The 25302-nt window shown below is 39.6% G+C and overlaps 2 protein-coding genes across 2 annotated transcripts in view; both read left to right on the forward strand.

Annotated features, from left to right (window-relative positions):
• The window catches only part of IFT22 (intraflagellar transport 22), a 134870-nt gene that overhangs the window by 34743 nt on the left and 74825 nt on the right, over positions 1 to 25302 (forward strand). The gene's annotated exons all lie outside the window — the stretch shown is intronic.
• The window catches only part of RABEP1 (rabaptin, RAB GTPase binding effector protein 1), a 45478-nt gene that overhangs the window by 12879 nt on the left and 7297 nt on the right, over positions 1 to 25302 (forward strand). The window contains exons 2-12 of the mRNA XM_062614922.1: positions 6840 to 6968; positions 9098 to 9301; positions 10554 to 10714; positions 13814 to 13933; positions 16400 to 16535; positions 17266 to 17444; positions 18329 to 18454; positions 21146 to 21613; positions 22805 to 22909; positions 23622 to 23738; positions 24998 to 25096. Coding sequence (XP_062470906.1) covers positions 6840 to 6968; positions 9098 to 9301; positions 10554 to 10714; positions 13814 to 13933; positions 16400 to 16535; positions 17266 to 17444; positions 18329 to 18454; positions 21146 to 21613; positions 22805 to 22909; positions 23622 to 23738; positions 24998 to 25096 — 1844 coding nt within the window. The remainder of the gene's footprint in view (positions 1 to 6839; positions 6969 to 9097; positions 9302 to 10553; positions 10715 to 13813; positions 13934 to 16399; positions 16536 to 17265; positions 17445 to 18328; positions 18455 to 21145; positions 21614 to 22804; positions 22910 to 23621; positions 23739 to 24997; positions 25097 to 25302) is intronic.

Below are 25302 nucleotides of genomic sequence, written 5' to 3' on the forward strand. Positions count from 1 at the left end.
CCTGAAATGTTATAAGGGATTATTCTCCCCACCTGCATTCAGCAATGGAAGAAATGAAGTAAAAACTAATGATGCCAAAACCCCTCATGCATCAAGTTGAAACTTCCGTGGGGAAAACTGTGCGCACAAAACTGAGAGGGCTGATGGTAGTGCTAGTTAAATGGTGAAGGCAAGAACCAGCTGCTCTGTTAAGGGATGTAGGAAAAGCCAGGCTTTAATGATGGAGGTAGGGGACTGTCCTTGGGAAGAAATGGTGCTTTTAGCAATGAAAGTAATTGCTGGAAGAAAATTCAAGCCCACTTCTGTCAACACGGACATATGCAATTAACTGCATTCCTGTGATACTTGATGTGAGTGAATGCTGTTCCACTGCAATCTAATATATATAATGTTTAACTAAGCATCAATGTAAAACTAGACTTAACTTACCTGGGGCAGAATGACTAAATGGGTAGAAGAGGTGAGGAGCATTACTCGTCACATGAAATGGGCTTATCAAAAGTGGGAAGAAGTTAGGAGTGGTTCCACTTTACTGAGTGCAAATGGAGTGTCAAGGGATGGAGAATTGGACCCCAGAACAGCAAGTGCCTGGGTTTGTGTCCGAGAAAGAAGAGGAGGGAGGCAGTAACAAAGCAAGGAAGTCGTTAACATGTGAACGCTGTGAAAAGGGAGAGAAAAAGCAGGAAGTGGAAAAAAAAAAGAGGAAGCAGAAACAGCACGTTGGCTTTTTTCCCATGTAATGATGCTGTATAAACATACTTCGAGGAAGATATCAGTAAAAATGGTTGTACACCAAAGACCCAGGACAGCATGTTGTCTTACTAAGAAGCATTGAGTGACATTTTTGGTAACTGGTGTTTGACCTGAACCTGGAAATGCTCTCAGGTTTGTTTGCCTTCTGCATCAATGTAAAGCAGATGTAACTTTGGTGCTGATCTTGAGCAACACTTCACAGTGAACAGCAGCTGGTGGAAACAGCACCAAGATCTTCAGAGATGATGCCCCTGGGAAATGCAAGCAGCTCATGTCAAATGCCATGAAGATGGTCCTATAAACAGTGATGCAAGTTTGTACAGTATCATGGCAAACATTGCTTAGCAGTTATTGTGTATGGCTGTTCAACCGTGCAGGGGTAATTAAGCCATTTAAAGGACCCTTATTTTCTCTTCCCTTTATTCTTGTTCTTGTCTTGATTGTATTATAGAAGAGTATATTCCCATTTAGTCAAACACTTCAATTTCTTTAGATTTTAATTGTGGTGGCCTTTCTGTTTGTTTTTTTTTCCTGAGATCCTTAATGTAGCACGTCATACAGTGTTTAACATAAAGGAAAATAGCGTAGGAATAGGCACTACTAGGGCTAAAAGTTACAGTGGAAAGGTGTCTTTCAGCCATTCAGCTTGAATGAAAAATAATATTACTTTCAAAGTTTAATAGTGTATTGCAAACTTCCATTAATGTAATCATTATAACATGGTTAGATGTTCATAACATGCAGTGCTCAGCTGAATATTTTTGATCCTGCAATTATTGATTCATTGGAATAAATAAAAAGATATTGTAACAGGTATGATGCAGCGAGGTTCAGTTCTGTATCGTAGGCGAGATCTGCATTTGTCAACAATACTAAGTTTTTACGTATATAGCATTAAATTTGCACTGGACTGTTTGCCTGTGGATGTTTAGTCAATAGAGAACACACTGTGGATATTAAATTGTTGGATGAATGCAGTAATGTCTCTGAAAGCCAAAATGGGGAACTGCCTCAGAGTTACTTCTGCAGAACTACTCAGTGGTAACAGTGGCGAGCAGCAGCATGTCTTCCTCTGCAGAGCTGCTGGTTAGAGCCATTTCTTTTTCCTCTTCTGTAGCTTAAGTTACTTATCATCATTGCATGCAGTGAAGTACTCTGGAAAGGAGAGGTGTGACAATCCAAAGGGATTTGTTGCCACCCTGAAAACAAGTGTCAAGTGAGAAGTCTGGTGTAATTCTGTGTCTTCAAATAAAACTAGGAAAGCGTATGCTGACCAGAAATGGATTTAACCATTTCTCCATGTGAATAAAATACTTAATGCAAGTTTGGGAAAACCAAATAATTCTTTCCTTCCTTTTTTTCCCCCTTCAGTTTAGTCTGCCACTGCTGAATATCTCTGTGGAAGAGTAAATTTTGTTCCTTGAAAATAAAGCAACTTCCATTTATGAGTCAGGAATTACTTCTGTTCAACGTATTTATTAAAAGAACCATGATCTATTCGTTTGCTTCCGGGTGCCTCTCGCAAACGGGCTGTATTGGAGTGTATTTTAAGGATGTGGGAGCTTTTGGGGGGTTATTTATGTATTTATTAATCAAATCCTGTTTGAAGAAGACAAAGAAAAGCTTTTGCAGTCTAAACACACGTCCTGGTGGCAGACTCTTACATTAAAAATTTATATGCTAAGATAATTGTGGCTCCAGAATGATGTCATGGTAAATGAAAATGAGTACTCTTAGGAAATAGATATAAATATGCAGCCATATATGTTTATTTGTCCATACTTCTGTCTTGAGCAATCATGGCAGGAAAAGAAGGAGGTAGGAAATGACAGAAGAATAACAGAAGTGAATGGTGGTTGTTGTTGTTATTAATGATAATAATTTCATTTTTGTCTCAAGAAAGTTTGTTGTATGTTTAGGGTTTTTTTCCTGTTCTGTTTTTCAGATTTCAGCTATGTAGGACTGAACTCTTGAAGTCATGTTTGACACTTTAAATATCAAGTAGAAAGCTTGGTATTAATTTTATAAGAGATTTAGTACTCAAAAATAGCCTTATTGATAATCAGCTTTGTCTGTCTTGCTTCTGGAATGGTCACTCCGTGTTTGTGTAACTGGAAGCTTTGTCATACATAAAATTTAATCCTTTTGGGAGCTGATCTGTGGAACAGCATTTCAGTAACTACTCGGTGAGAAATGTGTGTCGTTCCTGGGTTTCCCTTGAACTGAAACTTTGCTGTGTAGTGGGTTAAGAGAAAGTTGTCTCTTTTTCACAAGAGTTTCTCTTCGTATAACCCTGTAGTTTCATGGTTCTCCCGTCAGTTGATGACTCCACTCTGAATTAAGTTTTGCTGCCCTTCTTTTGGGTTCTTCTACCTGGTTAAGCCACAAAATAGCATACTCTACTTGGCTGTAATGTTAGTGTGAAACAGGGAGATGGTGATCCTGAGTTCCTTAGGAACAAATAAATAATATTCATGTCATCAGGAGCCTATTTGCCTGATATACAGTTGGGGGGGGGGGGAAGTGTTGTTTACAGCCAATAAATTGTTGGCCAAAGGGACTTTGTGTGCATGTTTGTTTTTCAGTTTGGCACATCAGTTTTCATTTAACTTCTCAATGGTCAGGAGTTAAGGAATTTGGTCTGCTTTCAGGAGTTAAGAAAATGGGTCTTTAGGGGTTTTGTTTGTTTCTCGATGAGTTGGGGCTCTAATTAGGGAATCAGGTCTTCTACTGCTTTTATGACTTCCAGCATGTTCTGTGCCTGTTTTGATCTCATGTGTGACAGAAGATCCTCTTTCAGTCAGGTGTAGCTCCACCAGAACTGACCATCTGTCAGACTTTTGTTTACTATATACTTCACTGGTGTCATTAAACACTGATAGCTACATATCTGTGCGTGGAAATAGGTGCATAGGGACAGCGATCCTGGCAAGTTAATGAGTACTGTCACTGCAAAATGTATGGTTGGGATTGGGATTGATTTTAAATTGATAGCCTGTTGATGGTAAATAAAAAGTTTTCAGCTCTGTTACAGACCTGGGGTGAGTTGGACCTAAATTCAGGGAGAGAAGTAAGCTATAAATGAGAAAGGCTAATTGAAAAAAAGCTATGAATGAGTCCATTTCCTGCCATTGATTTCAGTACGTTTCCAGGCAGACTTTAATTGGTGGTGTGCAGACTACAGTTACCTGCATCTGGCAGCTTGGGTTCACACTTTCCTTTTGGAGTGTCTCCATACAAGTCACAGAAAGAAGAAAATGTTTTTGTGAGCTTAATCACACTCAACAGAAAGGAGGTAGTTGTCATGCTGTCTTAGAAAATAAACCTTCTTTTGCTTTTACTTTCCATGCACATGAATTTCCAGGGGATGATGGGTTGCATAGATTGCTGTCCTCCAGTTGGTGTGCCTTGGATCACTGCAGTGTGGATATGCTAAGGTCTGTCTTGAGCTATATATGTAGCACAGGTGGTAAAACCACTTCAGACTTAGTACCTGAACAGAAAACTGATGTTAATGCACAGTAGCAGTGGTGCCTGACCTGCAGGTGATATCTTAAATTGTTGGGGTTTTGAATGCCTGCTGCTGGTGCTGCAGAGCTCTGTTGTGGTGGAGGTTGATTATTTATTTATTGCTTTTTACACGTAACTGCCAGGCTGCAGAGAGGGGGATAGTGTAAAAATGGAAATAGTTAGATTGCATTTCCCGCATGGTGACTCTGCCATTTCTTTCTGCTGGGGCAGGAGGGTTTGAAACAGTTGAGTCTGTTGTTCCCACAGCTTTAGCACACTTGAACTTTGTGCTTTTGTGGTGTCCTCTCGTCCTTCCATCCTCTGCAGAAGCAACTCTCACCTTGGGAAGAAATACAGCTTGTTTGCTTCGCACAACAGCTCTGATGGGCGCAGTGGCACAGCTGCTGCTGTCTCTCTGTGGGAGATAGATGGAAAGAGAAACCAGTAAACAAGGAGGGCTTGAGCCTTCTTTGGGATGGGGGTTTGACTTCAGTTGGTTGTTAACTGTCAGAATTAATGGTAGAGTTAAACTCTTCTTGGTATGGTCTTCAAGGCAGTGTTTGTAAGGTGAGTGGTGTCCACATTCCTCCATCCTGTGCTGCACCTGTCCTATGGAGACAGGCTAAGAGATGGGGCTTGTTCAGCCTGGAGAAGAGGAGGCTCAGGACAGACTTTGTAACAGTCTTCCAATACCTAAAAGGGGCTACAGGAAACCTGGAGAGCGGCTTTGGACAAGGGCCTGTAGGGACAGGACTAGGGGAATGGCTTTAACCTGCCCGAGGGGAGACTGAGGTGAGCTCTTAGGCAGAAGCTCTTCCCTGTGAGGGTGCTGAGGCGCTGGCACAGGGTGCCCAGAGAAGCTGTGGCTGCCCCATCCCTGGCAGTGCTCAAGGCCAGGTTGGACACAGGGGCTTGGAGCACGCTGCTCTAGTGGAAGGGGTCCCTGCCCGAGGCAGGGGTTGGAGCTGGATGAGCTTTAAGGTCCCTTCCAACACAAACCATTCTATGGTTCTATAAATGTGCATGTAGCTTCAGGCCTGCAGGCTGGCAGCTGCCTGGCTGGGCCTGCGCAGTTTAGCCCGAACCGCAGCATACAGCTCACTCAGGCTGCAGTGCCTCTAATGGTTTCCTTTCAAGAGCTGAAACTGAGATCAAACCCACCTCCTCAGAGCCAAGCCTGGCTTTTCAGTCCTCCGAGGTGTGAGGCACTGTGGCAGCAGGCTGAGGGGCCAGCCAGTGAGCTGCTCTTCCCTCCGGGCTGTGGAAGTGGCTTTGCTGGCATCATCCCCCATCACAAGTAGTGGGGAGTGGAGATATCAGCAAACCCTTTCCCTTTGCAAGACTTCAGCAGGAGATCAAAGGCAGCTCTTTAGCTTTGGGAAGCATTTTTGTTCTCTGGTGCTGGCTCCATGTGTGCTATTGCTTCGCTGGTTTTGATGTAGCCACCTTCCTAACTCACTTGAAGCTTTGCTCTCAGTGTGTCGTCTTTGCTGCAGGTTCCTTTATTTTATGGAGAATATTCCTCTGCAGTTGGCTTTGCACTATCCAGGTAGGGTTGCTGGCAAGAAAAACTGATTTATTGGTATTTAAGGTAATAAAAAAATATATACATTGGGATTTCAGTAGAAAAGCAGCACTAAAATTTCTTTAGTCCTGGATCTACATATATCTTTTAGCTGACAGATATAATGCTGTATTTTGTAACACTGTACGCCCTCATAACCAGCAATTGGTACAACATACCTGTGCTTTTAAAAGGTGCTTTCGTTTGTATCTGCTCTAAGTCACCAGGTACTAAAGCTAAATATAACTCAGCCAATCCCAGTGGCATTGAACATCCACTGTTTTACCACTGTAAGCTCTAGACCTAATTCCAGCTGTTTGTAAGTAAATGTTTGATGCAGCCTTTGTACTATGTTGTCACTACCTGCTCTTGGCGAGAAGCGTGTTGGGTGTCATGTGTGAACACTTCTGATGGATCACTATTTTATGTATCTAGTCTGTGCTATACAGAGGCTGTAACTCAAAAGAAGAGATTCAGCTTTGCACAACAGATTTGGAACGTGTCCATAAAATGCTTTTGCAGAACAGATAGAGAATTGTGTAGAGGAGCATTATTTGCTCAGTGCATTGCACCATGGAGATGGGTTTTGTTCTGGCTCATCTGTCTTTTGCTTCTGTTTCATGTTTGAATTTTGAATTCTGAGGTGTGCAGTATAAAACTGATATCTAAACCAGATCTATACTTCTTGAGGTGCAAAGTAGTCAACATTGCACACAAAAATCAATATTACAGGGTCGGTGGTTGTGTGGGACCTCTATAGCACAATACAATGGTATTATATGTTTTCTTCAGTAATAACTGCATTGTAACAATCTTTAGGTGCTTTGTGGACTTCTTTCTCTTTTGTTGTACCACCAGATTTAAGGTGTTTAAAGGACTGTGACTGGTTGTCCTGAGGTATCGTGGGGGAACAGCTGAGTAAAGACATTTTTAAAAGGATAAGCCCCAGACCTCAAGCTTGCAGAATGGGATGCCTGTTAGTGATGTACCTTATCTTCTGTTTCATTTCCAGTTGCTCTTCTACAACGGGTAGCTGAATTGGAAAAGGTCAATGCAGAATTTCTGCGCACAAAACAGCAGCTTGAACAAGAATTTAATCAAAAGAGAGCAAAATTTAAGGAGTTATACTTGGCTAAGGAGGGTAAGTTCTCAATTCTCTGAATTATTCTGAAGGTTATTAAACTTCACATACTTCCTGTATGAAGAATAATGTTTGTAAGGCCAACTACTACTTCCCATTTGCCTGTGCACGCCACACACTTTCTTTTTTTAAGGATAATTAGGATTTAAGGGGGGTTTCTACTAGGATATCCAGTGTGGTTAATGGCATAAGGTATTGTTGTGTTTGATTTGCCAAAAATAGAAAAGTAACAGTAATCTTTTACACAGCTATAATAAGAACATAAGAAACAAGCAGAGAGTGAAATTCAGTAGGTGGCTACTTAGCTTCGTAGAATGAATTTTTAGGATTCAGTTTGCCTGCATGGATAGGAATCAGCAGAGTAACTTGGTGTACACTGAAAACACCACTGAATTTTAATACTCACTTGCTGAAGTCATGGTGTGCTCATTCTCTGTGAACAGCAGCTGATCTGGTAAGTGGAAAGAAGTGGTCTAGATGGTGTACTGTTTGTGCTTTGTGCCTAGCTTTTTAATGCAGTATTAATTTGTCTTCAGTTTCCATCTGAGGTAGAATATAAGCAGGCAAACATAAAAATTTTAATACCAGCCAAGGGCATCTATTTCAATAACACTCTTTAGAGGAAAATTTGAACCATATGAGTTCAAATATCTGATGCAGAATTGCAGAGCAGAGATAGCTGTTGTTCTGAGAGCCAAATTGATTTATTTCTAATCCTGATGATTTTCCTGTCTTTAACATATGAAAGCAGAGCCAAAAAAAAAATGCATTAAGACTGCAGCTGCTTGTATAAGCTTATGAGAGCAGAAATACAACAGCCGTAATGAAGATCAGACCATACAGAAAGCCTTTTTCTTTGCATTTCTAGCAGCTTGATAAAAGGAAATTTAAACTACAAGACACTGCTGATGAGATCAGCAATAATTCTCCCTTTCCAGCACAGTAAAAACAAAAGAAAATAAAAATCAATTGTGATGGAAAAAACATCCAACTTTCACATGTACTTTCGCTCCGGTGAAAGGACACCAGAGGAGAAAGTACAAGCAATTACTTTTCTCTCCCCCTCCCAAGCTTTTTTCCCTTCCAGTTCTCAAGACCTTTTCCTAAATGTACATTGTGACTGTTGCAACCCATCCTTAATACTGTTTGAAAACTAAGTAATATAAATACTATATGATCCTGTTTTGTTTTGTTTTACATGAGAGTTAATGCCTTTTTGAGTACCCAATTAGCTCTGGGTTCCAATCTGTCTCTCAAGAGGTAAGGTGTGAGGCATCAGGATTGATAAGCGTTCTGGTATTGAGGAAAAGACATGGAGATAACTGGTGTCTGCTGTACACTGGCCAGATGTTTCTGCTAAAAGTGATTGCCATTGAAATAGGCGATGTGGGCATAAAACTATATTTTGTGTTAGTGCTTTTGGAGTCAGTTGTATAATATACATCTTCTAGAGCTTTTTGCTTCAGATTAACTGAAAACTCAGGAAGATAATGTGAAGTTAGTTTAATTTCTATTTGTAGTCGCAACAGTTAGACAAGTAGTGGATGTTTCACTGAATGTATCCCTTTTTTAGTAGAAGCTCAGTTTTGGAAAAGCCATGATAAAGCGTATATTCTTCTGTGGGCTCCACGTAGTGGTCACAGAGTGTTTCTGTTCAAGAAATACGAAGTGTTCTATCCAAATTCAGGATCATTTTGGTGCCAAAAGTGAGGGAAGAACTGGTTTCCTGTCTGTTGTTCTTATATTTTCCAGATTAATTACCAGAGTGAGTTAAGTAATAATGAACTAATTAAAAGCACAGTTCACTTTCATCCAGTGTATTGATTTCGTGGGTTATATCTACAGTGTCTGCTTTTTGGCTGCATCCATGAGAAGGTACTTGTTTAATGAAAGGCAAGGGCAAGTGACATCAAGAAATAATGTTCCCTAAAGGTACCTGTTAATGTTTGTTTGGTTGTTATGGTTAGTTGCTTTAATATCAGTACTTCCTTCGCCCCCTTGTTAGAGCGCTGTTCTTTGCCATAGCAGCTATGGATCCTCTTCAGATTGAATTTATTAATCAAGCTAAATGTAAATAAAGCTAATTGTAAATATTAGTCAAGCTAAATGCAAATAACACTTCTTTTCAGAGGACCTGAAAAGACAAAATGCAGTGCTGCAAGCAGCCCAAGATGATCTGGGACAGCTGCGGACCCAGCTGATGGAGGCTCATGCCGAAATGGAGAACATCAAAGCTATCGCTACCGTGTCTGAGAATACAAAGCAGGAAGCTATCGATGAGGTGAAGAGACAGTGGCAAGAAGAAGTAGCTTCATTACAAGCTATTATGAAAGGTAAAAACCAGGGAAGCTGCTGCCATTAAGATCAAGCCCCTCTTTAGGAGGCGTTCAGTGCTGTGTGCTGGCTCTTGCACAGAACATGGATAGCTGCTTTTCATGGCTTGGCAAAACCTGGGTGCAGAAGTGATGGATGAAGCATAGTTCCTAAGTTTGTGAAAAAGAGCTTGTTGGTTCTTTTCTGTTAATATGAGGCTAGAATTTAGAAGGAATCATGGCAATGGGAACTCCCACATATATGCAAAGCATTTTTGAGGGACTATGAGTGTGATGCTTCATCATTCCATGAAGATAAGTGTAATGAATGTAATTTGACAAGTCTGAAAACAGCTTTAGGCTGGCAGCATGATTCTCTTCTCTTGTTGTGTGTAAACACTGTTCTGCTGTCATACAGTTGTGTCCTTCCAGTACTATCACACAGACTTTTCCCCAGGCTAGTGACTGAACATGCTGCTCTGTATCAGTCATGGGTCTTTTTTTTTCCTTGATAGTTTTGAGCTATGCTTTGTTATGTTTGCATGTTGCACAGCTGTTGACGTTTCTGAGACAAACTGTGTGCAAGGAACAGAATGCAGGATGTAAACTGGGGACACTGTTGCCATAACTGGCTGCTCTTTAATGTTCATAAACAAGACCACAGTATCCTGAGCCTCCAACCTGTTGGCTGTAGGCAGTTTTTCTCATAACCTGATTATGCTTTTCCCCAGAGAAGACAAACATTCATGTATATTGAGTACACAAGTTTCTGTTTATTTATGATCTACATAGGTACAGGCACCTAGATGAAGGTGCAGTTGTGCCAGCTGCTGTCTGTGTGTAAACAAAGACAGCTCCTTACCTGAAGGGGTAATATTAGGGAAATGAAAGCTGCATGAGATGTTCTAGTTCTTCTGCATTTTGGAGTAAGTAAGTAGGGGTTAGATTGCTTGGATGATGTGTTTGGAAGTACGAATGTGCTGGTAAATAGGATGTTAGAAATGTATGTTATTTTGAAATGAGGAGTTACACAGTTTTGGGGGCTTGTTTGTTTTCTGTTCTAGTGGTGGTACAAATCGAGATGCGATTCCTTTGGATCTTTTGCTTCTGTTAGTTGGGTTTTGGGGCAAGAATCAAAGGGAAGAGAGAGGAAGGGAGAGTTGTCCTGTTTTGATCAATTATGATAAATCATTGGCTGGTTGGAGGTAGAGTTCCTAAGGCTCTGTTTTTTTAACTTCCACTGAAAATAAGTTTTGAAACTGCTCTTTTATAGAGACTGTTCGTGACTATGAGCTCCAGTATCATCACAGGATGGAGCAGGAGCGAGCTCAGTGGAATCAGTATCGAGAAAATGTGGAACGGGAAATAGCAGAGTTAAGAAGGAGACTGTCTGAAGGTCAAGAGGAAGAAAACCTAGAAAATGAAATGAAAAAGGTACGTTGAAATCTAGGTTTTCAGTTTCAGTACAGACCTGTAGTGGTATGGATGAGTTCATTTCCACTGCCTGCTCATAGTTCGTCAGAAATATGCACAGCCTCATTCTGCCAACTTTCAGCTGTGTGTTCAAGAAAGTCACCATGACCTAATCCTGCATTTGAATCCATAAACATATTGTACATGATTCTGAGGATTGCATCTGAGAAGGTGGTTAAGGTTTGGCCTTGAGCTTGTAAAGGCAGGAGGCCTTGTAAAGCCTCTCATTGTAACGTCAAGTGAACTCAAGATTCTTCTGAATTGACTGTGAAATCATGGAATCTCTTTTACACTTGTGCATCTTTATTCTTTTTCTCAGATCATATAATCTTCTGAGGTTTTTAATGGGTGCTGTATCTAAAATATCTTGTCTTTCTTTAAGGTGAGTCATGTTTGTGCAACACAATACTAGTAGCTTCCTAGGAAGTGCAGAACCTTGCTGCCACAAAACAGGCTCTGGGTAATGAAAGATAATTGCCCTGGAGTTTGGAAACGTTTTATTGTTGCTGTTGTTCAGAGATCTGTGACTTAGAAGAGTTCATGGAAGTAGATTGCTGTTAGTTTGGCAAAATGTTACAATGGAAGAAAAGAATTTTAAGGATCACACCTCTAGGAGAGTCTGAATAACACATTTTAATACAGGAAATGAGATGCTGTGGCATCTCTTGCTGCATATGACAGTATCTTTATGTATCATTTTTCAACAAGATAGATAATATCATTCTATTAGAAGTTTGAGTGGAAACTTTAACCTCAATTTTGGAGTCTCGGTAATTACTTCACTGTCAAAAGCAGACCTAGTGACCAGCACTCATTTTGTTAGGAGATAGAGGCTATTCAAGGTGCTTAGCTCACTATTACACTGATGTTTAATTCACATCCTTACTCCCAGCCTTCCACACACCCCCCTTTTTGTGTTTTTAACGGACACATTTGCACTATGTTACAACCATGGTGTCAAACTTCAGCTGTGTTTACCAAGCACTAAAAGCTAGAGTAACTTCTGTCCTGGAATTTGATGCAGTTGTGCCTTTCCAGTTGGTTATGTTCAACAGTCTGATTCTGCTTTCAGAGACCTTTCTGACTGTTTCTCTGAACTGGTTGGTTCCAGCATGGATACATTTGTTGCTCTATATTCAGCATTGAACTGTGTGAAATCAGACTGGTGATGAAATATTCTTTCAGTTATCATGAATAATGAGGGAAAAGCTTTTTTAACAGGCCTAAAAATGTTGGCCTGTCATTAGTTTATATGAGTCAGATATAGGTAGCATTAAATGAATAGAACAGATACAATAAATGAAATATAAAGCAACCTGAGAAGTTGAACTGCTCCCATCTGCTCTAAAAATGTGACTGCTGAGTTGCTGGCTGCGAGTGACAGGATATGTATGTACGTGTGACACTGTCACATGTCCCTGGTATTGAATTCACTGCATCATGTGATGTCCCTTGCTTTCCTCATGGATTTTATTTGCGCTCCTTGGACAAGCAAACTAGCAGTGACAGAATGTAGCAGAAGTCAATGAAACATGAAGCAGTTTAATTTTGTTTAGTCTACAGAATTTTCTTTAAAGCTTTTCAGAGCTCAAGGTGCTGGTAGCATGTGTATAATGGTATTGCAATATTGTTTTATTTTGCCTATTGATTTTAGGTTTAGAAAAGTTGAGTGGTTAAAAATATTGTCTATTTTTCCTCCTGAAAGTCTTGCTCAGAATTGAGTTGTCAGTAAGCTTACCAGAAACTGAAAATCAAATGGGTAGCCTTTAAGATCTGCATTCTGTGAGGGTGGTGGGACACTGGCACAGATTGCCCAGAGAAGCTGTGGCTGCCCCATCCCTGGCAGTGTTGGAGGCCAGGATAGATGGGGCTTGGAGCAAGCTGCTCTAGTGGAAGGTGTCCCTGCCCGTGGCAGGGGTTGGAACTGGATGAGCTTTAAGGTCCCTTCCAACCCAAACCAGTGTAGGGTTCTAGTTTAGATTTTAAACAAGACACGAACATTATCTTTTAGTGGCTGCCTTTGCTGATAGGTTAAGAAAGTGTCATTTTTTGATGCTTCAGCTTTGGGGTGCAGTTCGCAGCCTTCCCTCCCCTGCAGTAGAAGAGAGAACAACTGAGCGCTCTGAACCTCCAACACATAAATCCACCCAAATTAGATTGCTTAAATTCCTCATGGCTTGAAGAATTTTACTGTGGTGAATATTTGAGTGTTCTGCTTGCTCTTGTGGAGTCTATGGGAGCTGTTACCTTCACTTGGAAAGATTTTAGTGCATCCATTTAGGAAATGGGGATGTCAGGATCGCCCATTGACACGAGTAATTCTGATTTTGAGCACTGAATGCGGTTTCTCATTTTAATTCTTGCTATATTTACCTGGCTGTTTCTCTTTTTTTCCCCTTATATCAGTCTTCTCATTCTGTTGTCCAGCTTTGATATATTCAGAACTACTGTTTGAGAAAAATCATGGGGTTTTTGATCAATTGCGTATATATAGTATTGAAACAGTACAGTGACACCAAAACCTGATGCTACATCAGTAGTAATTTTAAGTTGAAGAATGGTCTTCTAAAGCAGAGCAAAGCTACACTATGCATTACTGTGCAGATCCTTTCTATCTTTGTAAGTAAATGAATGGCCAATAACTCATCCTGCAGTTCTGTGTTACACTTTTATATCTGCTATGTGGTAGCACATTGCAGGACAATGAAGGCCTTTAATAACAAAAACGAACATATTTTGGAATGCCTGATCCATAAATTTTCTCACAAGTATCAACAGTGATAGATTTACTAACTTTCTCTTTAAAAACGAATATTCATGACCTAATCCATACATGGATTTAAAATTTAGCTGCCTTCTGTGAATGGAGTAATACTGGCCTGTTGTCATAGAGATGACTGCTGAACTAAGTAAATAGCAGTAAGACGAGTACTGAAAGTGGAAGTTCAGTCAGCTGTATTTGTTGGCATAGAGATTTTCTCCAAATGGCTCCCATAATGGAAACTGTTGTGGTGAAAACTATGATAATGTGTTATTCATAATTTATTGCCTTAACTTCAGGCCCAGGAAGATGCTGAGAAGCTGCGTTCAGTTGTGATGCCCATGGAGAAAGAGATTGCAGCGCTAAAGGAGAAATTGACAGGAGCTGAAGAAAAAATCAAAGAGTTAGAAGCATCAAAGGTGAGGTGGAGCTGCAGCTGTATCTGAATTTATATCTTGCATCATGCTGGTTTGATGTAGATAAGTCAAATTTTATAAGAGAGAAAAATATGCATTGTGAGAGTGTTCATGTGCAATACATCTTTTCTCCTGGACCTCAAAGAACATATTTGGCTTAGATACGTTTTTCCATCTTCCTGTTTTGAGGGTTGTGTTATGTGTGTGTCATCTGTGCTAAGTTCAAATGCCATGGCTTCAGGTCTGCTAGTAATAAAAAAGAAAAAACTCTAGAAAAATAGCTGCTTTACGTCTCTCCAACAGCCTGGCCTTTAGGTTATTGTCAGGCTTGCAGCCACAGGAAGATTTGCATTTGGCAAAATTCTTGGGATCTACTTCCATCCAGCATCTGCTATGTTTCGTTGTCTAACCCTGGGCTTAAAACTGAGGCAATATCACCAGGATTTTTGTATCTTAACCTCAGATTCATAGAAAGAGATACTGGTCATTGCTGCCAAGAAATCATGGTCAGTGATTTATTTAGCATTCCTGTGTTCTTCACGTACTTCAGAACCCCTGTTGAATTTTCTCATCAGCTCTGAAGGGTAAATAATATCTACAGCACTGTAAGATAGTTGCATTTAATGGACTGTTTTATACAGAAATGAAGATGTCTGCTGTAACAAATACTTTAACTTGAAAGTCAGATATGCTGAAGTTGCAAAGTAACTTACCATGGGGATGTTTTTAAGACACAGGAATAAATACCTTCCTTATAAATTCCTGAGATTTAGAAGTACAGTGTGAATTCATTTAACAGTCTAAAAATATTTTTGCTAGATTGACAGGCCATGCTTGAGTGTTTTCTTTCCTCCTAGATTCTTTGCTCTTTATAGGTCAGATTTTTTTCAGGTTGAAATGTGCCTAGGAATAACAGTTCTGCAAGTAGTTCTGCTTTTTCTCTTGATGCAAATAATACTTCCTTTTCATTGCGAGGATGAATGTGGGGAAGATGAGGAAATGTGAACTGTCTCTTGCTGGCTTGTTCTCAGAATGCTTTTTGGTTTTCTCCTTTTTTATCTTTTCTTCTTAAGAACAGTCTAGAACTTTCCTTCAAACTTTTCTGCTGAATTTGGTTATAAAAATCATAGGTCATTCTTGTGGCAAGGCCTGAATAAAATTGATAGGGTTTCAGGACCAATTTATTTCAGAAATAAAATTGTGCTGGTGTCTCTGTCAGGCCTCTCAAATCTGACAGTGTCATTCTATGGGATTAGTAAAACACAACCACACATCTCTTGGAAAAAAGTGGATAATCACTTCATACGTGTTTCTAGTTTATTGGGAGGTTGGTTTTAAAGAAGTCTTGCTTTAGATGGTGATTCTTACCAAAGAAAATTACTTAGGCATTTAATTCTTACCTGTGGTCAATTTTTTATCGTTATTCCTTCTGTCTGAAGTTGCCAAAAGCCCTACTTCAGGTCGCCTTTTTAGCTTATTGGGAAAGAATTGCTGGTCTGTATGTAGCAAGGAGACATTTAAGCACAAACTTAGGAAGTTGTGTAAGTACTTTAATACATGGCAGTATAAAACTGCAAGATATTATTTACATGATGTATATTACTAGGTGGGTATGAGAATGATGTGCAGAATGAGCAGTGTGTTTGACTTTTCTGTTGGTTCATCTTCTGCCTGAGTCATGTCATTTTCTTTTTCAATGTCAGGTATTTAGCTGGATTAATGAAACAATGTGTTTCTTTTCTCTCCTATCCCACATCCCCCTTCCTGTTCCTTCCTTCCCAAGGGTTGTTCCCTGGGGGTCAGATTTCTCCATTCCAAAGGCATTTAGTGGATAGAAGACTTGGTGTCCTAGGGGAGGAGAAGTTGTCTCCACCATCAGTGGCAAGTTAAAGCCAAAGGGTTGTCTTGAGTTCTGAGTTAGTGTCTGTGGCTTCTACACTTGCTGAGGAGGAAGATGAGCAGCAGCTCTGTGGAGCCAGTTAGGAATTGCCTGAAGGCTTTTGTTTCCTTTAAAATAAAAACTCTGATTGCTGACTCAGCAAACCATGAAACTGAGTAGTGCCAGAAAAGAAACCTTTCAACCCATTCCTTGCTCCAAGATGGGATCCATTTCTAAGAGCATCATGTTTGACAGATGTTTATGTAACCCTCTCTTACAATCATATTTCTTCAGTATGTCATCATCTAATTGCTTTGCATTGACAGATTCTCCTGTCTTTTTGCAGCAGTCTTTCATGGGTTTGAAAACTGTTTTCTGTTTCTAATGAGTAATATATTCAGAAGTAAATTCAAGTACTGTTGGCACACATATATATTTGCACACTGGTGGTTGAATATTTGTGATTTCTAGAAATAAACTTGTCCTTCAGCACCTGCGCATTACCCAAACAGGAGATGTAGAACTAACAAAAAAGAAATGCCTGAGTGTGGTCATGCACTGAGATGGTAGATTTCCCTCTTTTTATCCAGGTTAAAGAACTGAACCATTATTTGGAAGCTGAGAAGTCATGTAGGACAGACTTGGAGATGTATGTGGCTGTTCTCAACACACAAAAATCAGTCCTGCAAGAAGATGCAGAGAAGTTGCGGAAAGAACTGCATGAAGGTATCTATCTAATAAGAATCTTTTGACTCTTTTACACTAAGGTTGCAAAACCTGACATAGCTATTAATTCTTTTTTGATTTCTTATTTGAATTGGATTTAAGGAAATTGTGGGGGGAGGAAGCAGTACTTTTAAATGTGAAAGCCCTTAAAATGTTTACAGAAGAGTTGAATGTGGAGTTCTTTTATGATGGAGAAAAACAACAGCCATTCACTCTCTTGAGGGATGCTATTGAATTTCTGCTTAGTTCTTAGAGTACTGCAAGTGTTTTTAGTGGTGTCCTTTATTTGTATAGTTATGAGCGTCATTTCCATAATGTGTTGATGTATCTCCCTAAGGTATGTCAGTTTGAATGCCTGGTGGTGGAATGGATGTGTCAGTGTACAGCGCAGAATCGCTGTAGAGGAATGAAAACCAGAACCTTCTGGTGAAATAAATAGGGACATAGAAGACAGTGTTTTGAAACCAGCACTAGAAAAAAGTCAACTTAGAAGTCATGAATGAAGTTAAGGCGTTAGTCTCCTAATTGAGGAATCCTAAACTGTCAGTAGTATGTCCCTACTCACAAGCCAAGTTTGGGGATTAAAATGTTCTATTTCATCCTGAATAGTTGTTGGGCAAAGCCTGACTGTTCTTGATTAGAACAATAATTACTTTTATTCATGAAAATGCTTCTCTTTGGAAAAGAGGGTAAAAATCTCAGTTCAGAATAACTCTCTGTTCTTGAATAGTCTGCCATCTCTTAGAGCAAGAGCGACAGCAGCACAACCAGTTGAAACACACATGGCAAAAAGCCAATGACCAGTTCTTGGAGTCTCAACGTTTGCTGATGAGGGACATGCAACGTATGGAAATTGTTCTGACCTCTGAGCAGCTCCGACAAGTAGAAGAACTGAAAAAAAAGGATCAGGTTACTTGCTGCTTTTGTCTTTTTTCTTGTTAATACTGTAGACTTAATGTGATAGAACAAGTATGGAAATCACGTATTGGAGACAAGTTATTAAATGTGTTACTAGCTCAGATAGCTGACAGTTCTAATAGAAATTCTCCATTTGAGTGACAGCTGGTAGTTCTAACAGAAACTCTCCATTTGTGTGAATAATATTAATGTATATAGTAACTTTAAAAGTAATTTTGCCAATATCATTAAATGAAAAGGTAAAAATATCCACAAGTTAGTCTGGGAAGAAGAAAGAGTCATCTATGGCAAAGAACATTTGGACTAAGGATGTTAGGGTAGCAAGTTTCACTTCTTAGGTTTTTTCCAATACAGCACCTAGTTCTGGCATAAATCAAGAGCTTCATTGTAAATTAGCTTATGCATATGATTAGTGCTCTGTATTGTGTCTTTTGATTCTTTTTTCATATGTTACATTCCACCTTTTCACATTTTAACATTCAGGCTTGTATAATGACTGTTAATGGGGCCATTAGTGATGAAAACATGTTACTAGGTTTTATGCAGTAGCCAGTGTAACAGCTACTTTTGTTACTTATTTGGTAATCCTTATAGTAAGAATTTTGATCTAGGTAATATGTTCTCTGAATAAAATTACTGTAAAACATGAATTTGCCAGTAAACTTGAAAAGTAAGTTTGGGTACCTTGTGAAATGAACAATAGATCTGTAACCAAAAGAACCCTTATGTGAGAAATACCAGGTTTTTAACCAAAATAGTCTTTCCTCAGTACTGCCTTTGTGGCTTAGTTTTATCATAGAAACTATAATGTCATGACTGCTACAGAAAAATTCTGTCTCATTTATATGTGTTCTGTATTGACCACTGATTTCTAGGAAGAAGATGATCAGCAAAGGCTTAGCAAGAGAAAGGAGCAGAAGCAAAAAGATTCAGATGATGAAACAAAAGCTTCATGTTCTCTCGCCCAGGAGGAAACACTCACCCAGCTCTCTAATGAAGAGGTAAAACAAGTGGATAGTCCAAAGTGACTTGGAACGCTCGTGCATTCCTCAGGGTGTTGATTACAAATACAAATGCCAAATTAATGCCCTTTATTCTCTGTAGCTTGTAATTCTTATTAAGCAATGAAAAAGCTTTGCAGTTGCACCTGAATGGATAAATTTTAATAAAGAATGGAAGACAATACTTTATAATCCTGAGAGGTACTGTTAAAACCTGTAATTTACCTTCTGCATTCTGGATGTTAACTGCTGTTAAGTTCTCTTGGGATTTATACCTGCGTTCTAGCACATCTAAGTGTTCAGAATTAAACCAATTATATCTGAACAGTCAGCAAGTCTATTGTATCTGCTTTGCTGGCCTACTTGTTGAATTCTGTGCTGACCTGGCACTGGTTAGGCAAGTCAGATCCCTGACTGGGGGGTTAGCCGCTTGCGTAGCACGTGCACACACCAGTATGACGTGTAAATCTGTATATATTGAGATGTATCCAGCTGTGCCAGTTGAGGAGTTTGGCCACATCTGTTCAGCAGCGAAAAATGAGCTTTTTTTATTTTTTTAGCCAAGCCAGTAGTTGGGGCTCTGCACCAAGCTGCTTGAGCTGTATTAGTAACCCATTCCAACAGCCAGAAAAAGGGATGCTGCTGCATGTCATGAGTTATGAGCCATTTGGGTGTTGTAGACAGTCATACACAGGGACAAGCTACAATTGTGTGTGATGTTTGCCTCAGTGAAACTTGGGAGGAAGCAAACCCTATGAGCACACAGGTTGGAACTTGGATGCAGTATCAAAATAGGCAGTTACTTATCCTTTTCCACTGCATTTTGCTTGCCTATCTAACAGGTTCCATTTTAGTTGTAAGTCAGAATAGGGACAAATTAATAAAATAGTCTTGTGCTATAGTCTTGCTTGGAGACAAGTCAGGAGACTTGAGAATTTCCAGTGTGAGCCAGTATTTTGCCTTTTTTATTTCTTAATATAATATGTATTACTTATTATTTTATTTATTATTTTACTGTTGTATCCTAAAGGTGTTAATTTATTATTTAATATTATTTATTATCCTTTTTGAAGGGAAAAAAGTTATATAGCTGTAGAGTCTGTCCTTTATTCCCATCAATTACTTATAACAGTTGAGAATACAGAAGGATGTACGGAAGCCTGACAGTTAAGTGTGGCTGAGGTCTAGTTCTATGCTCTTATTGTACCATAAGGACACAACTTTCTATTGCAGATACAGTGTTGTATACTAACACTTCTGTCCAGCTATGCAAATGGAACATATTATGGCAAACAAAAGTTTTATCTTCTAATGTTTTCTTTAATCTCACTTCCTAGGATCCGCTATAGTTCCTTCATCACAACATTTATTTGATTCTAGGAATTACACATAATGGAAGTGGTTACATTTTGAGAAAGGATGTAGTTTCCAGAGTGGTTCGGATTTGTTTCTGGATTGGGATTTGTTGCTGTTTCTGATGGTTTTTAACTGTATGGAATGTGTTTTACAGGTGGTAGTGAATTATACTGTCAGTCATATCTTTCAACTTGTCGTAATTTAATTTCTGAGCTCTTCTCTGTTGAACAGTTTGCAATAAACCAAATTATTCATTAACTGTATCACCAGCATGAAATTTTATGTAAGTCTGTATTCTTTTGGCTTTTTGTTATGAGCTTGAACTCATGTATATACATGTAAATATACATACTATGTCTAAAATTATTAAAACAGGCATTTACAACAGTCATAAACCCAGTAGCACATAATATTTAGTTCTAAGTTATAAACACCTATATGGAAGTACCAGCAGCCTGCTCATCTCTGCTGGGCCTATTTCAGAAATCACTGTTTTTCTCAAGAGGCTTGTTCTCACTGTTATTTTCTTTATATGTCTAATGGCAGAGTAGAAGTGCATAACATATTGGAAGGTATTTTGAAAGCAGTCTGATGCTTTTTAAATAAAGCATTACTGCTCTCTTTTCAGTGCTGCAAATACTAGAAATAGATCAAGAGACTTAATGTGCCTTGTGTACATCACAGCACAGTTAGTGTGGCTTTTGCTATTGGCATTCCCCAGGATACCTTTCTGTTTAAGCCCAGGCTTTTCTTTTATGTACAAATAATCTTTTAAAGAAAAGTATTTATTTCTTTTACAATATTGTTTCAGACACTCCAAGTAGAAGAAAGAAATAGAAATATCCACTTGTCTGGATAGAACAGATTATAAGCGTATCATTCTCCATTTATTTTTATGTTAAAGATTTTTGTTCTATGAAAGACTTTTGAATTGCCTTGTGGCAGTGGAGTGTTTGCTTTCTGTTGTATAGATAGTAGGTCTAGAAGTGATAGTGTAAGTATATCTCTTCAGTGGAAGAAGGGCCTTGTTTCAGGTACTGGAAGATGTAAGGTGACCATGTCCTTGCCTGTCTGGCAGGAAGACAGATTCTTACGAAAGCACTCTGTTAACAGAAAACTCTGGCTTTTTGCTTGTTTCTTGTTTTCTAATTCAAGCTGCTGCATTTCAGTTCTCTATCCTTTTCTCTGCCATTGTAAGCTTAGTGATCAGATGTTCTTGGCAAAGCCAATTTAAAGTGGCCTTTACTGTGTCTGAGAATGAGCGTCCATCATTCCTCTTGTACCATGCTTCTAGAATGAAGTATATATTTTTTTCTTCCTTGTTTTTAATTCCAGGTGCAGGTAAATAGCACCCATGGCTCAGTCCATTCTTTGGATGCAGACTTGCTTCTTTCTTCTGGTGAATCTTTCAATAAATCAGATAATGATATGTTTAAAGATGGACTGCGGAGAGCACAGTCAACAGACAGTCTGGGGACATCTGGATCGTTACAGTCCAAAGCTTTAGGATACAACAACAAAGCAAAATCTGCTGGGAACCTGGATGAGTCGGATTTTGGACCACTTGTTGGAGCAGATTCAGTGTCTGAGAACTTTGATACAGCTTCCCTTGGATCTCTGCAAATGCCAAGTGGGTTTATGTTAACCAAAGATCAGGAAAAAGCAATCAAAGCAATGACACCAGAGCAAGAAGAGACTGCTTCACTGCTTTCCAGCGTTACACAAGGCGTAGAAAGTGCTTATGTATCTCCTAGTGGTTACCGCTTGGTTAGTGAGACGGAGTGGAATCTGCTGCAGAAGGAGGTGGGTACCCAGCACATATGTCTGCTGTGACCACTGCCTGCACGTTGGGGACTGTCTGCTAGGTGCAAGCTCTTCCTCATTTGCTCTACATAGAGTCAGCTTTACTAAATACAGGCTCTTTTTGCCCTTAGGGGGGTCTGGCAGAGGTAGCTGTTGATCACACAAATACGTGAGAGGATAAAAAAAAGATAGGAGAACTCAAAGAAAAGGAGAAAATGGGAAGCTGAGGAAAGGATGTTACAGTGCAGTGGGGGATGACTAGGAAAGTGGAAAGATTAACAAAAGGAGGAGAGCTGAGAGTGCTGTTCTGTATGCCAAGGAGTTTTACTGAGGATTGTGCTTGGAGTGCAGCTTAGAAATGAGCAGCCAAGATATGCATGACACACAAAGCAACCACAAAGAAAGCTTCAGAAAATTGTTGGGGACTTGCATCATCAAAAACCAATTTCTGAGACCAACAAGCAGCAGATTAAACTTAACACTGTGCCAGTTTCAGGATGGGTGACCAAGGAGATTGTTGATTCTGGGTGTTCTGCCTGTCAGTTTTTCAGCAGCTTTATATGATGCCAGTTCAAAGCTTGCATTTGATTTCCTGCTGAAAAGTATTGTGGGGCTCTTGTGGTTCTCGGAGCTGTGTTAAATCCTCTACTTTTGAGTATTTCCTTGCCCTCTTGAAATTTCGATGATGCTTTACTCCAACCCTTTCTTAGAATTCAGAAAAGAAATGCACTGCTTCCCATGTGTTTCTGGAGGCAGGAGCAGGGCAGGGTGTGTGAATGTCTCCATGTGGGTGGGACATGGAGCAGCAAATACAAATACAGTTCCAGCTCAAACCTGACTTGCAGCTGCAGCTTTGAGAAAACTTCCATTTTCTCCCCGTGGCCAAAACCATTACAGTTTCACACACACTGAATGATGAACTGTTGCACATCATGGCTTATTGCTTTTGTGCTAATAGAATCATAGAATAGTTAGGTTTGGAAAGGACCTTAAGGTCATCTAGTTCCAACCCCCTGCCATGGGACTCCTGCCAGGAAAGCTGATATCCTGCAGGTAATAAACGTTATCATTTATGTTTAGAACTGTCTTTTATCTGTAATATTTTGTGATCACACAGCACACCTGAGAGTATGTAGCACTCTGGCATTCCTTGAAGAACTTTATGGCAGGTGATAACTCTGTGTTCTCCAGGTGCAGAACGCAGGGAACAAGCTGGGTAGACGCTGTGATATGTGCTCCAATTATGAGAAGCAGTTGCAAGGTATCCAGATTCAGGAGGCTGAGACAAGAGACCAGGTGGGATTTCTCTTCCAGCTTTAGCAAGAACTTTGTAGTTATTTGAACTACTGAGGGTACAACAATCTGCTGATTTATTCATTGGTTTTGATTCAATAATGTCAACATAGTTAAAATCTGGATAACTGCTAACATGTTATTGTCATAACCTGGTTTGCTGTTGGTATATGATCATGAGCACCATGTGTATGTGTTTAAGGATTCACCACGGAGAACCTCTTTATTCGGTACTATGAGACCATGCAGTAAAAGCACTGTTCTATAAAAGTGTTGTGCTCATGCTGAAGTCAGTATCTTCCATAATTTATATTCTAAAATGCTTGTCATGCATTAAATTCAATATCTTTGGTAATGCAGGGACTGTTAACAGCAAAGGAAAAATTAGAGGACCTCATCCTAGAGACTTAAAATGACTGTGAAGTATTGGAGGATATTTGTTTCCTGACGTATACTGAGGAACATTTTTCAGATGGGTACAGAAGGCATGAGTCACATTCTGCTTTGAAATAAGTGATTGAAGCTGGTTCAGTGCAGTTTGATGTTCTGTGTTTGGTATAATCAGGGATGTGTGGTGTTTCAGAAGAACAACAAAGGAACTTCTGCATTGCATAGGGGTTTGAGGGGGTGTGATGGGGTAGGTTATATTGGTGTTTGGGAAATAAGTGCTCTCTAAAAGAATGGAAAACTACATGATTTTTTTGTATTAACACAGGTGAAAAAGCTGCAGGTGATGCTGAGGCAGGCCAATGACCAGCTGGAAAAGACAATGAAAGATAAACAGGAGCTGGAGGATTACATGAAACAAAGTGCTGAAGACTCTTCTAACCAGGTACAGGCATTTTGTAATCAAGATGGTAGGAATCATGAAGTGGTATTCAAAAATACGTGCAAGAACTCATCTTCTGTTAGATATGGATGGACTGCCTGTGGTAGAGGCAACAAAAGTGAGAGCTTCTAGGGTTAGTTATGCTGCACTTGAGTCTCCCACAGTTTCTAGGTAAGTCTGACATGTCTCTAATAGTATGATGTTATCCAATTTTCACCCTGAAATTTCAGCTCTAATCTTGAAATCCATTACAGAGGTGATAATTGGAAGTTGAGTGGGTTTGAGTTCTGAAGTGAGTTCTGTGTGAAATCCCCCAGACATGCAAAAGTAGCCCTGTGTTCTTGGTCACTGTCCTTGTCAGTAGAAGAGTAGTACTATTTGTACCACTTGCTCTCATCAATACTTGGCACACAGTTAATGGTCTTGTGGTGAAGACATCCAGTTAATGAGCAGCTGAACAGGGAGTACCAGTAGTTGGTCCAAAGTATGCACTTAGACTTCTTTGAAATAATAGCCCATTTAGAAGATTTTTCAGTCTGAGCTGTGTACATAACTCCTGGAACAACGGAGCCAAATAAGATGTGTGGTAATCATAGCTTTAAGCAAAATGAATAGTCATCATCTTTGGCCTATTAATTAGGGAAATGCTGTATACAAGACATTGAATTTACTTCACTTGAGCTGGAATACTTTCTCTCTTCCATCCCACCCAGTATGTTTTTTCTTACTAAGGAAGCAGTCCTTAGCAAAGTTTCTCCCAGATGACAGGAACGTGTTTATATGTCCATTCTTTTGGACGTACCAGAGTGCTCTTAGTTAAGTAATTCTTCATGTTACTGTTAAGCCTGTGGTGCTGTAGAATAACTTAATTGTAAAGCTTTTGAAGATCTGTGCTTTCAGAGAAAGGTATGAAAAATTACCTTAAAGAAAATGCTGGACGCTGTGGTGGTAGCTCTGCAGACCCCGTTGAGGGTCTCAGAACTGGCTTACATTAAAGTCTGATTAGAATTAACTGTCTGTTTGTGGCTTAGAGTTTGGTAAAAGGAATATATTACTGGTACAGAAGGACAGTGTCTGTTCTTACCGACTTGAGCTGCATTAATGATTTACTGCGTGAAGAGCTGACAAGATTAATGGATTAGTTTGAAATTCCCAATTACATATTAATAATGATAACAAGCAAGAGAACTTCACTGGTTATTTCTTCTTCAGAATCTGTTTCATGCCTTATATCTTTGTGTGGGTTTTCTTTTTTTTTTAAGATCTCTTTGCTTATGGCTAAATGTCAGAAGTCAGAGAACCTCCTCAATGAGCTGCAGCAGGCATTTTCGCAAGCGAAGAGAAGTGTCCAGGAGCAAATGGTAAGACAGCTTAAGCCCAGAGATCACTTGAACAGTGCTATTTGTCTAACCTTTGGAGCTCCATCTGTTTGTAAAAGACTTTGTCTTGCTGCCCAGCCAAGGTTGGCTAAAGAGAGCTGTGCATCTCAGTGTGGAAAGGTACCAGTCTCTGACAGCAAGTTCTGAACCTGTAGCGGTTTGCGGGTCAGTCTTACTTCTGTGTGTAT

The sequence above is a fragment of the Pezoporus occidentalis genome, unplaced genomic scaffold (genome assembly GCF_034315485.1).
Source record: "Pezoporus occidentalis ecotype Australia unplaced genomic scaffold, CSIRO_AGI_Poc_V1 ctg179, whole genome shotgun sequence".
NCBI lineage: Eukaryota > Metazoa > Chordata > Aves > Psittaciformes > Psittacidae > Pezoporus > Pezoporus occidentalis.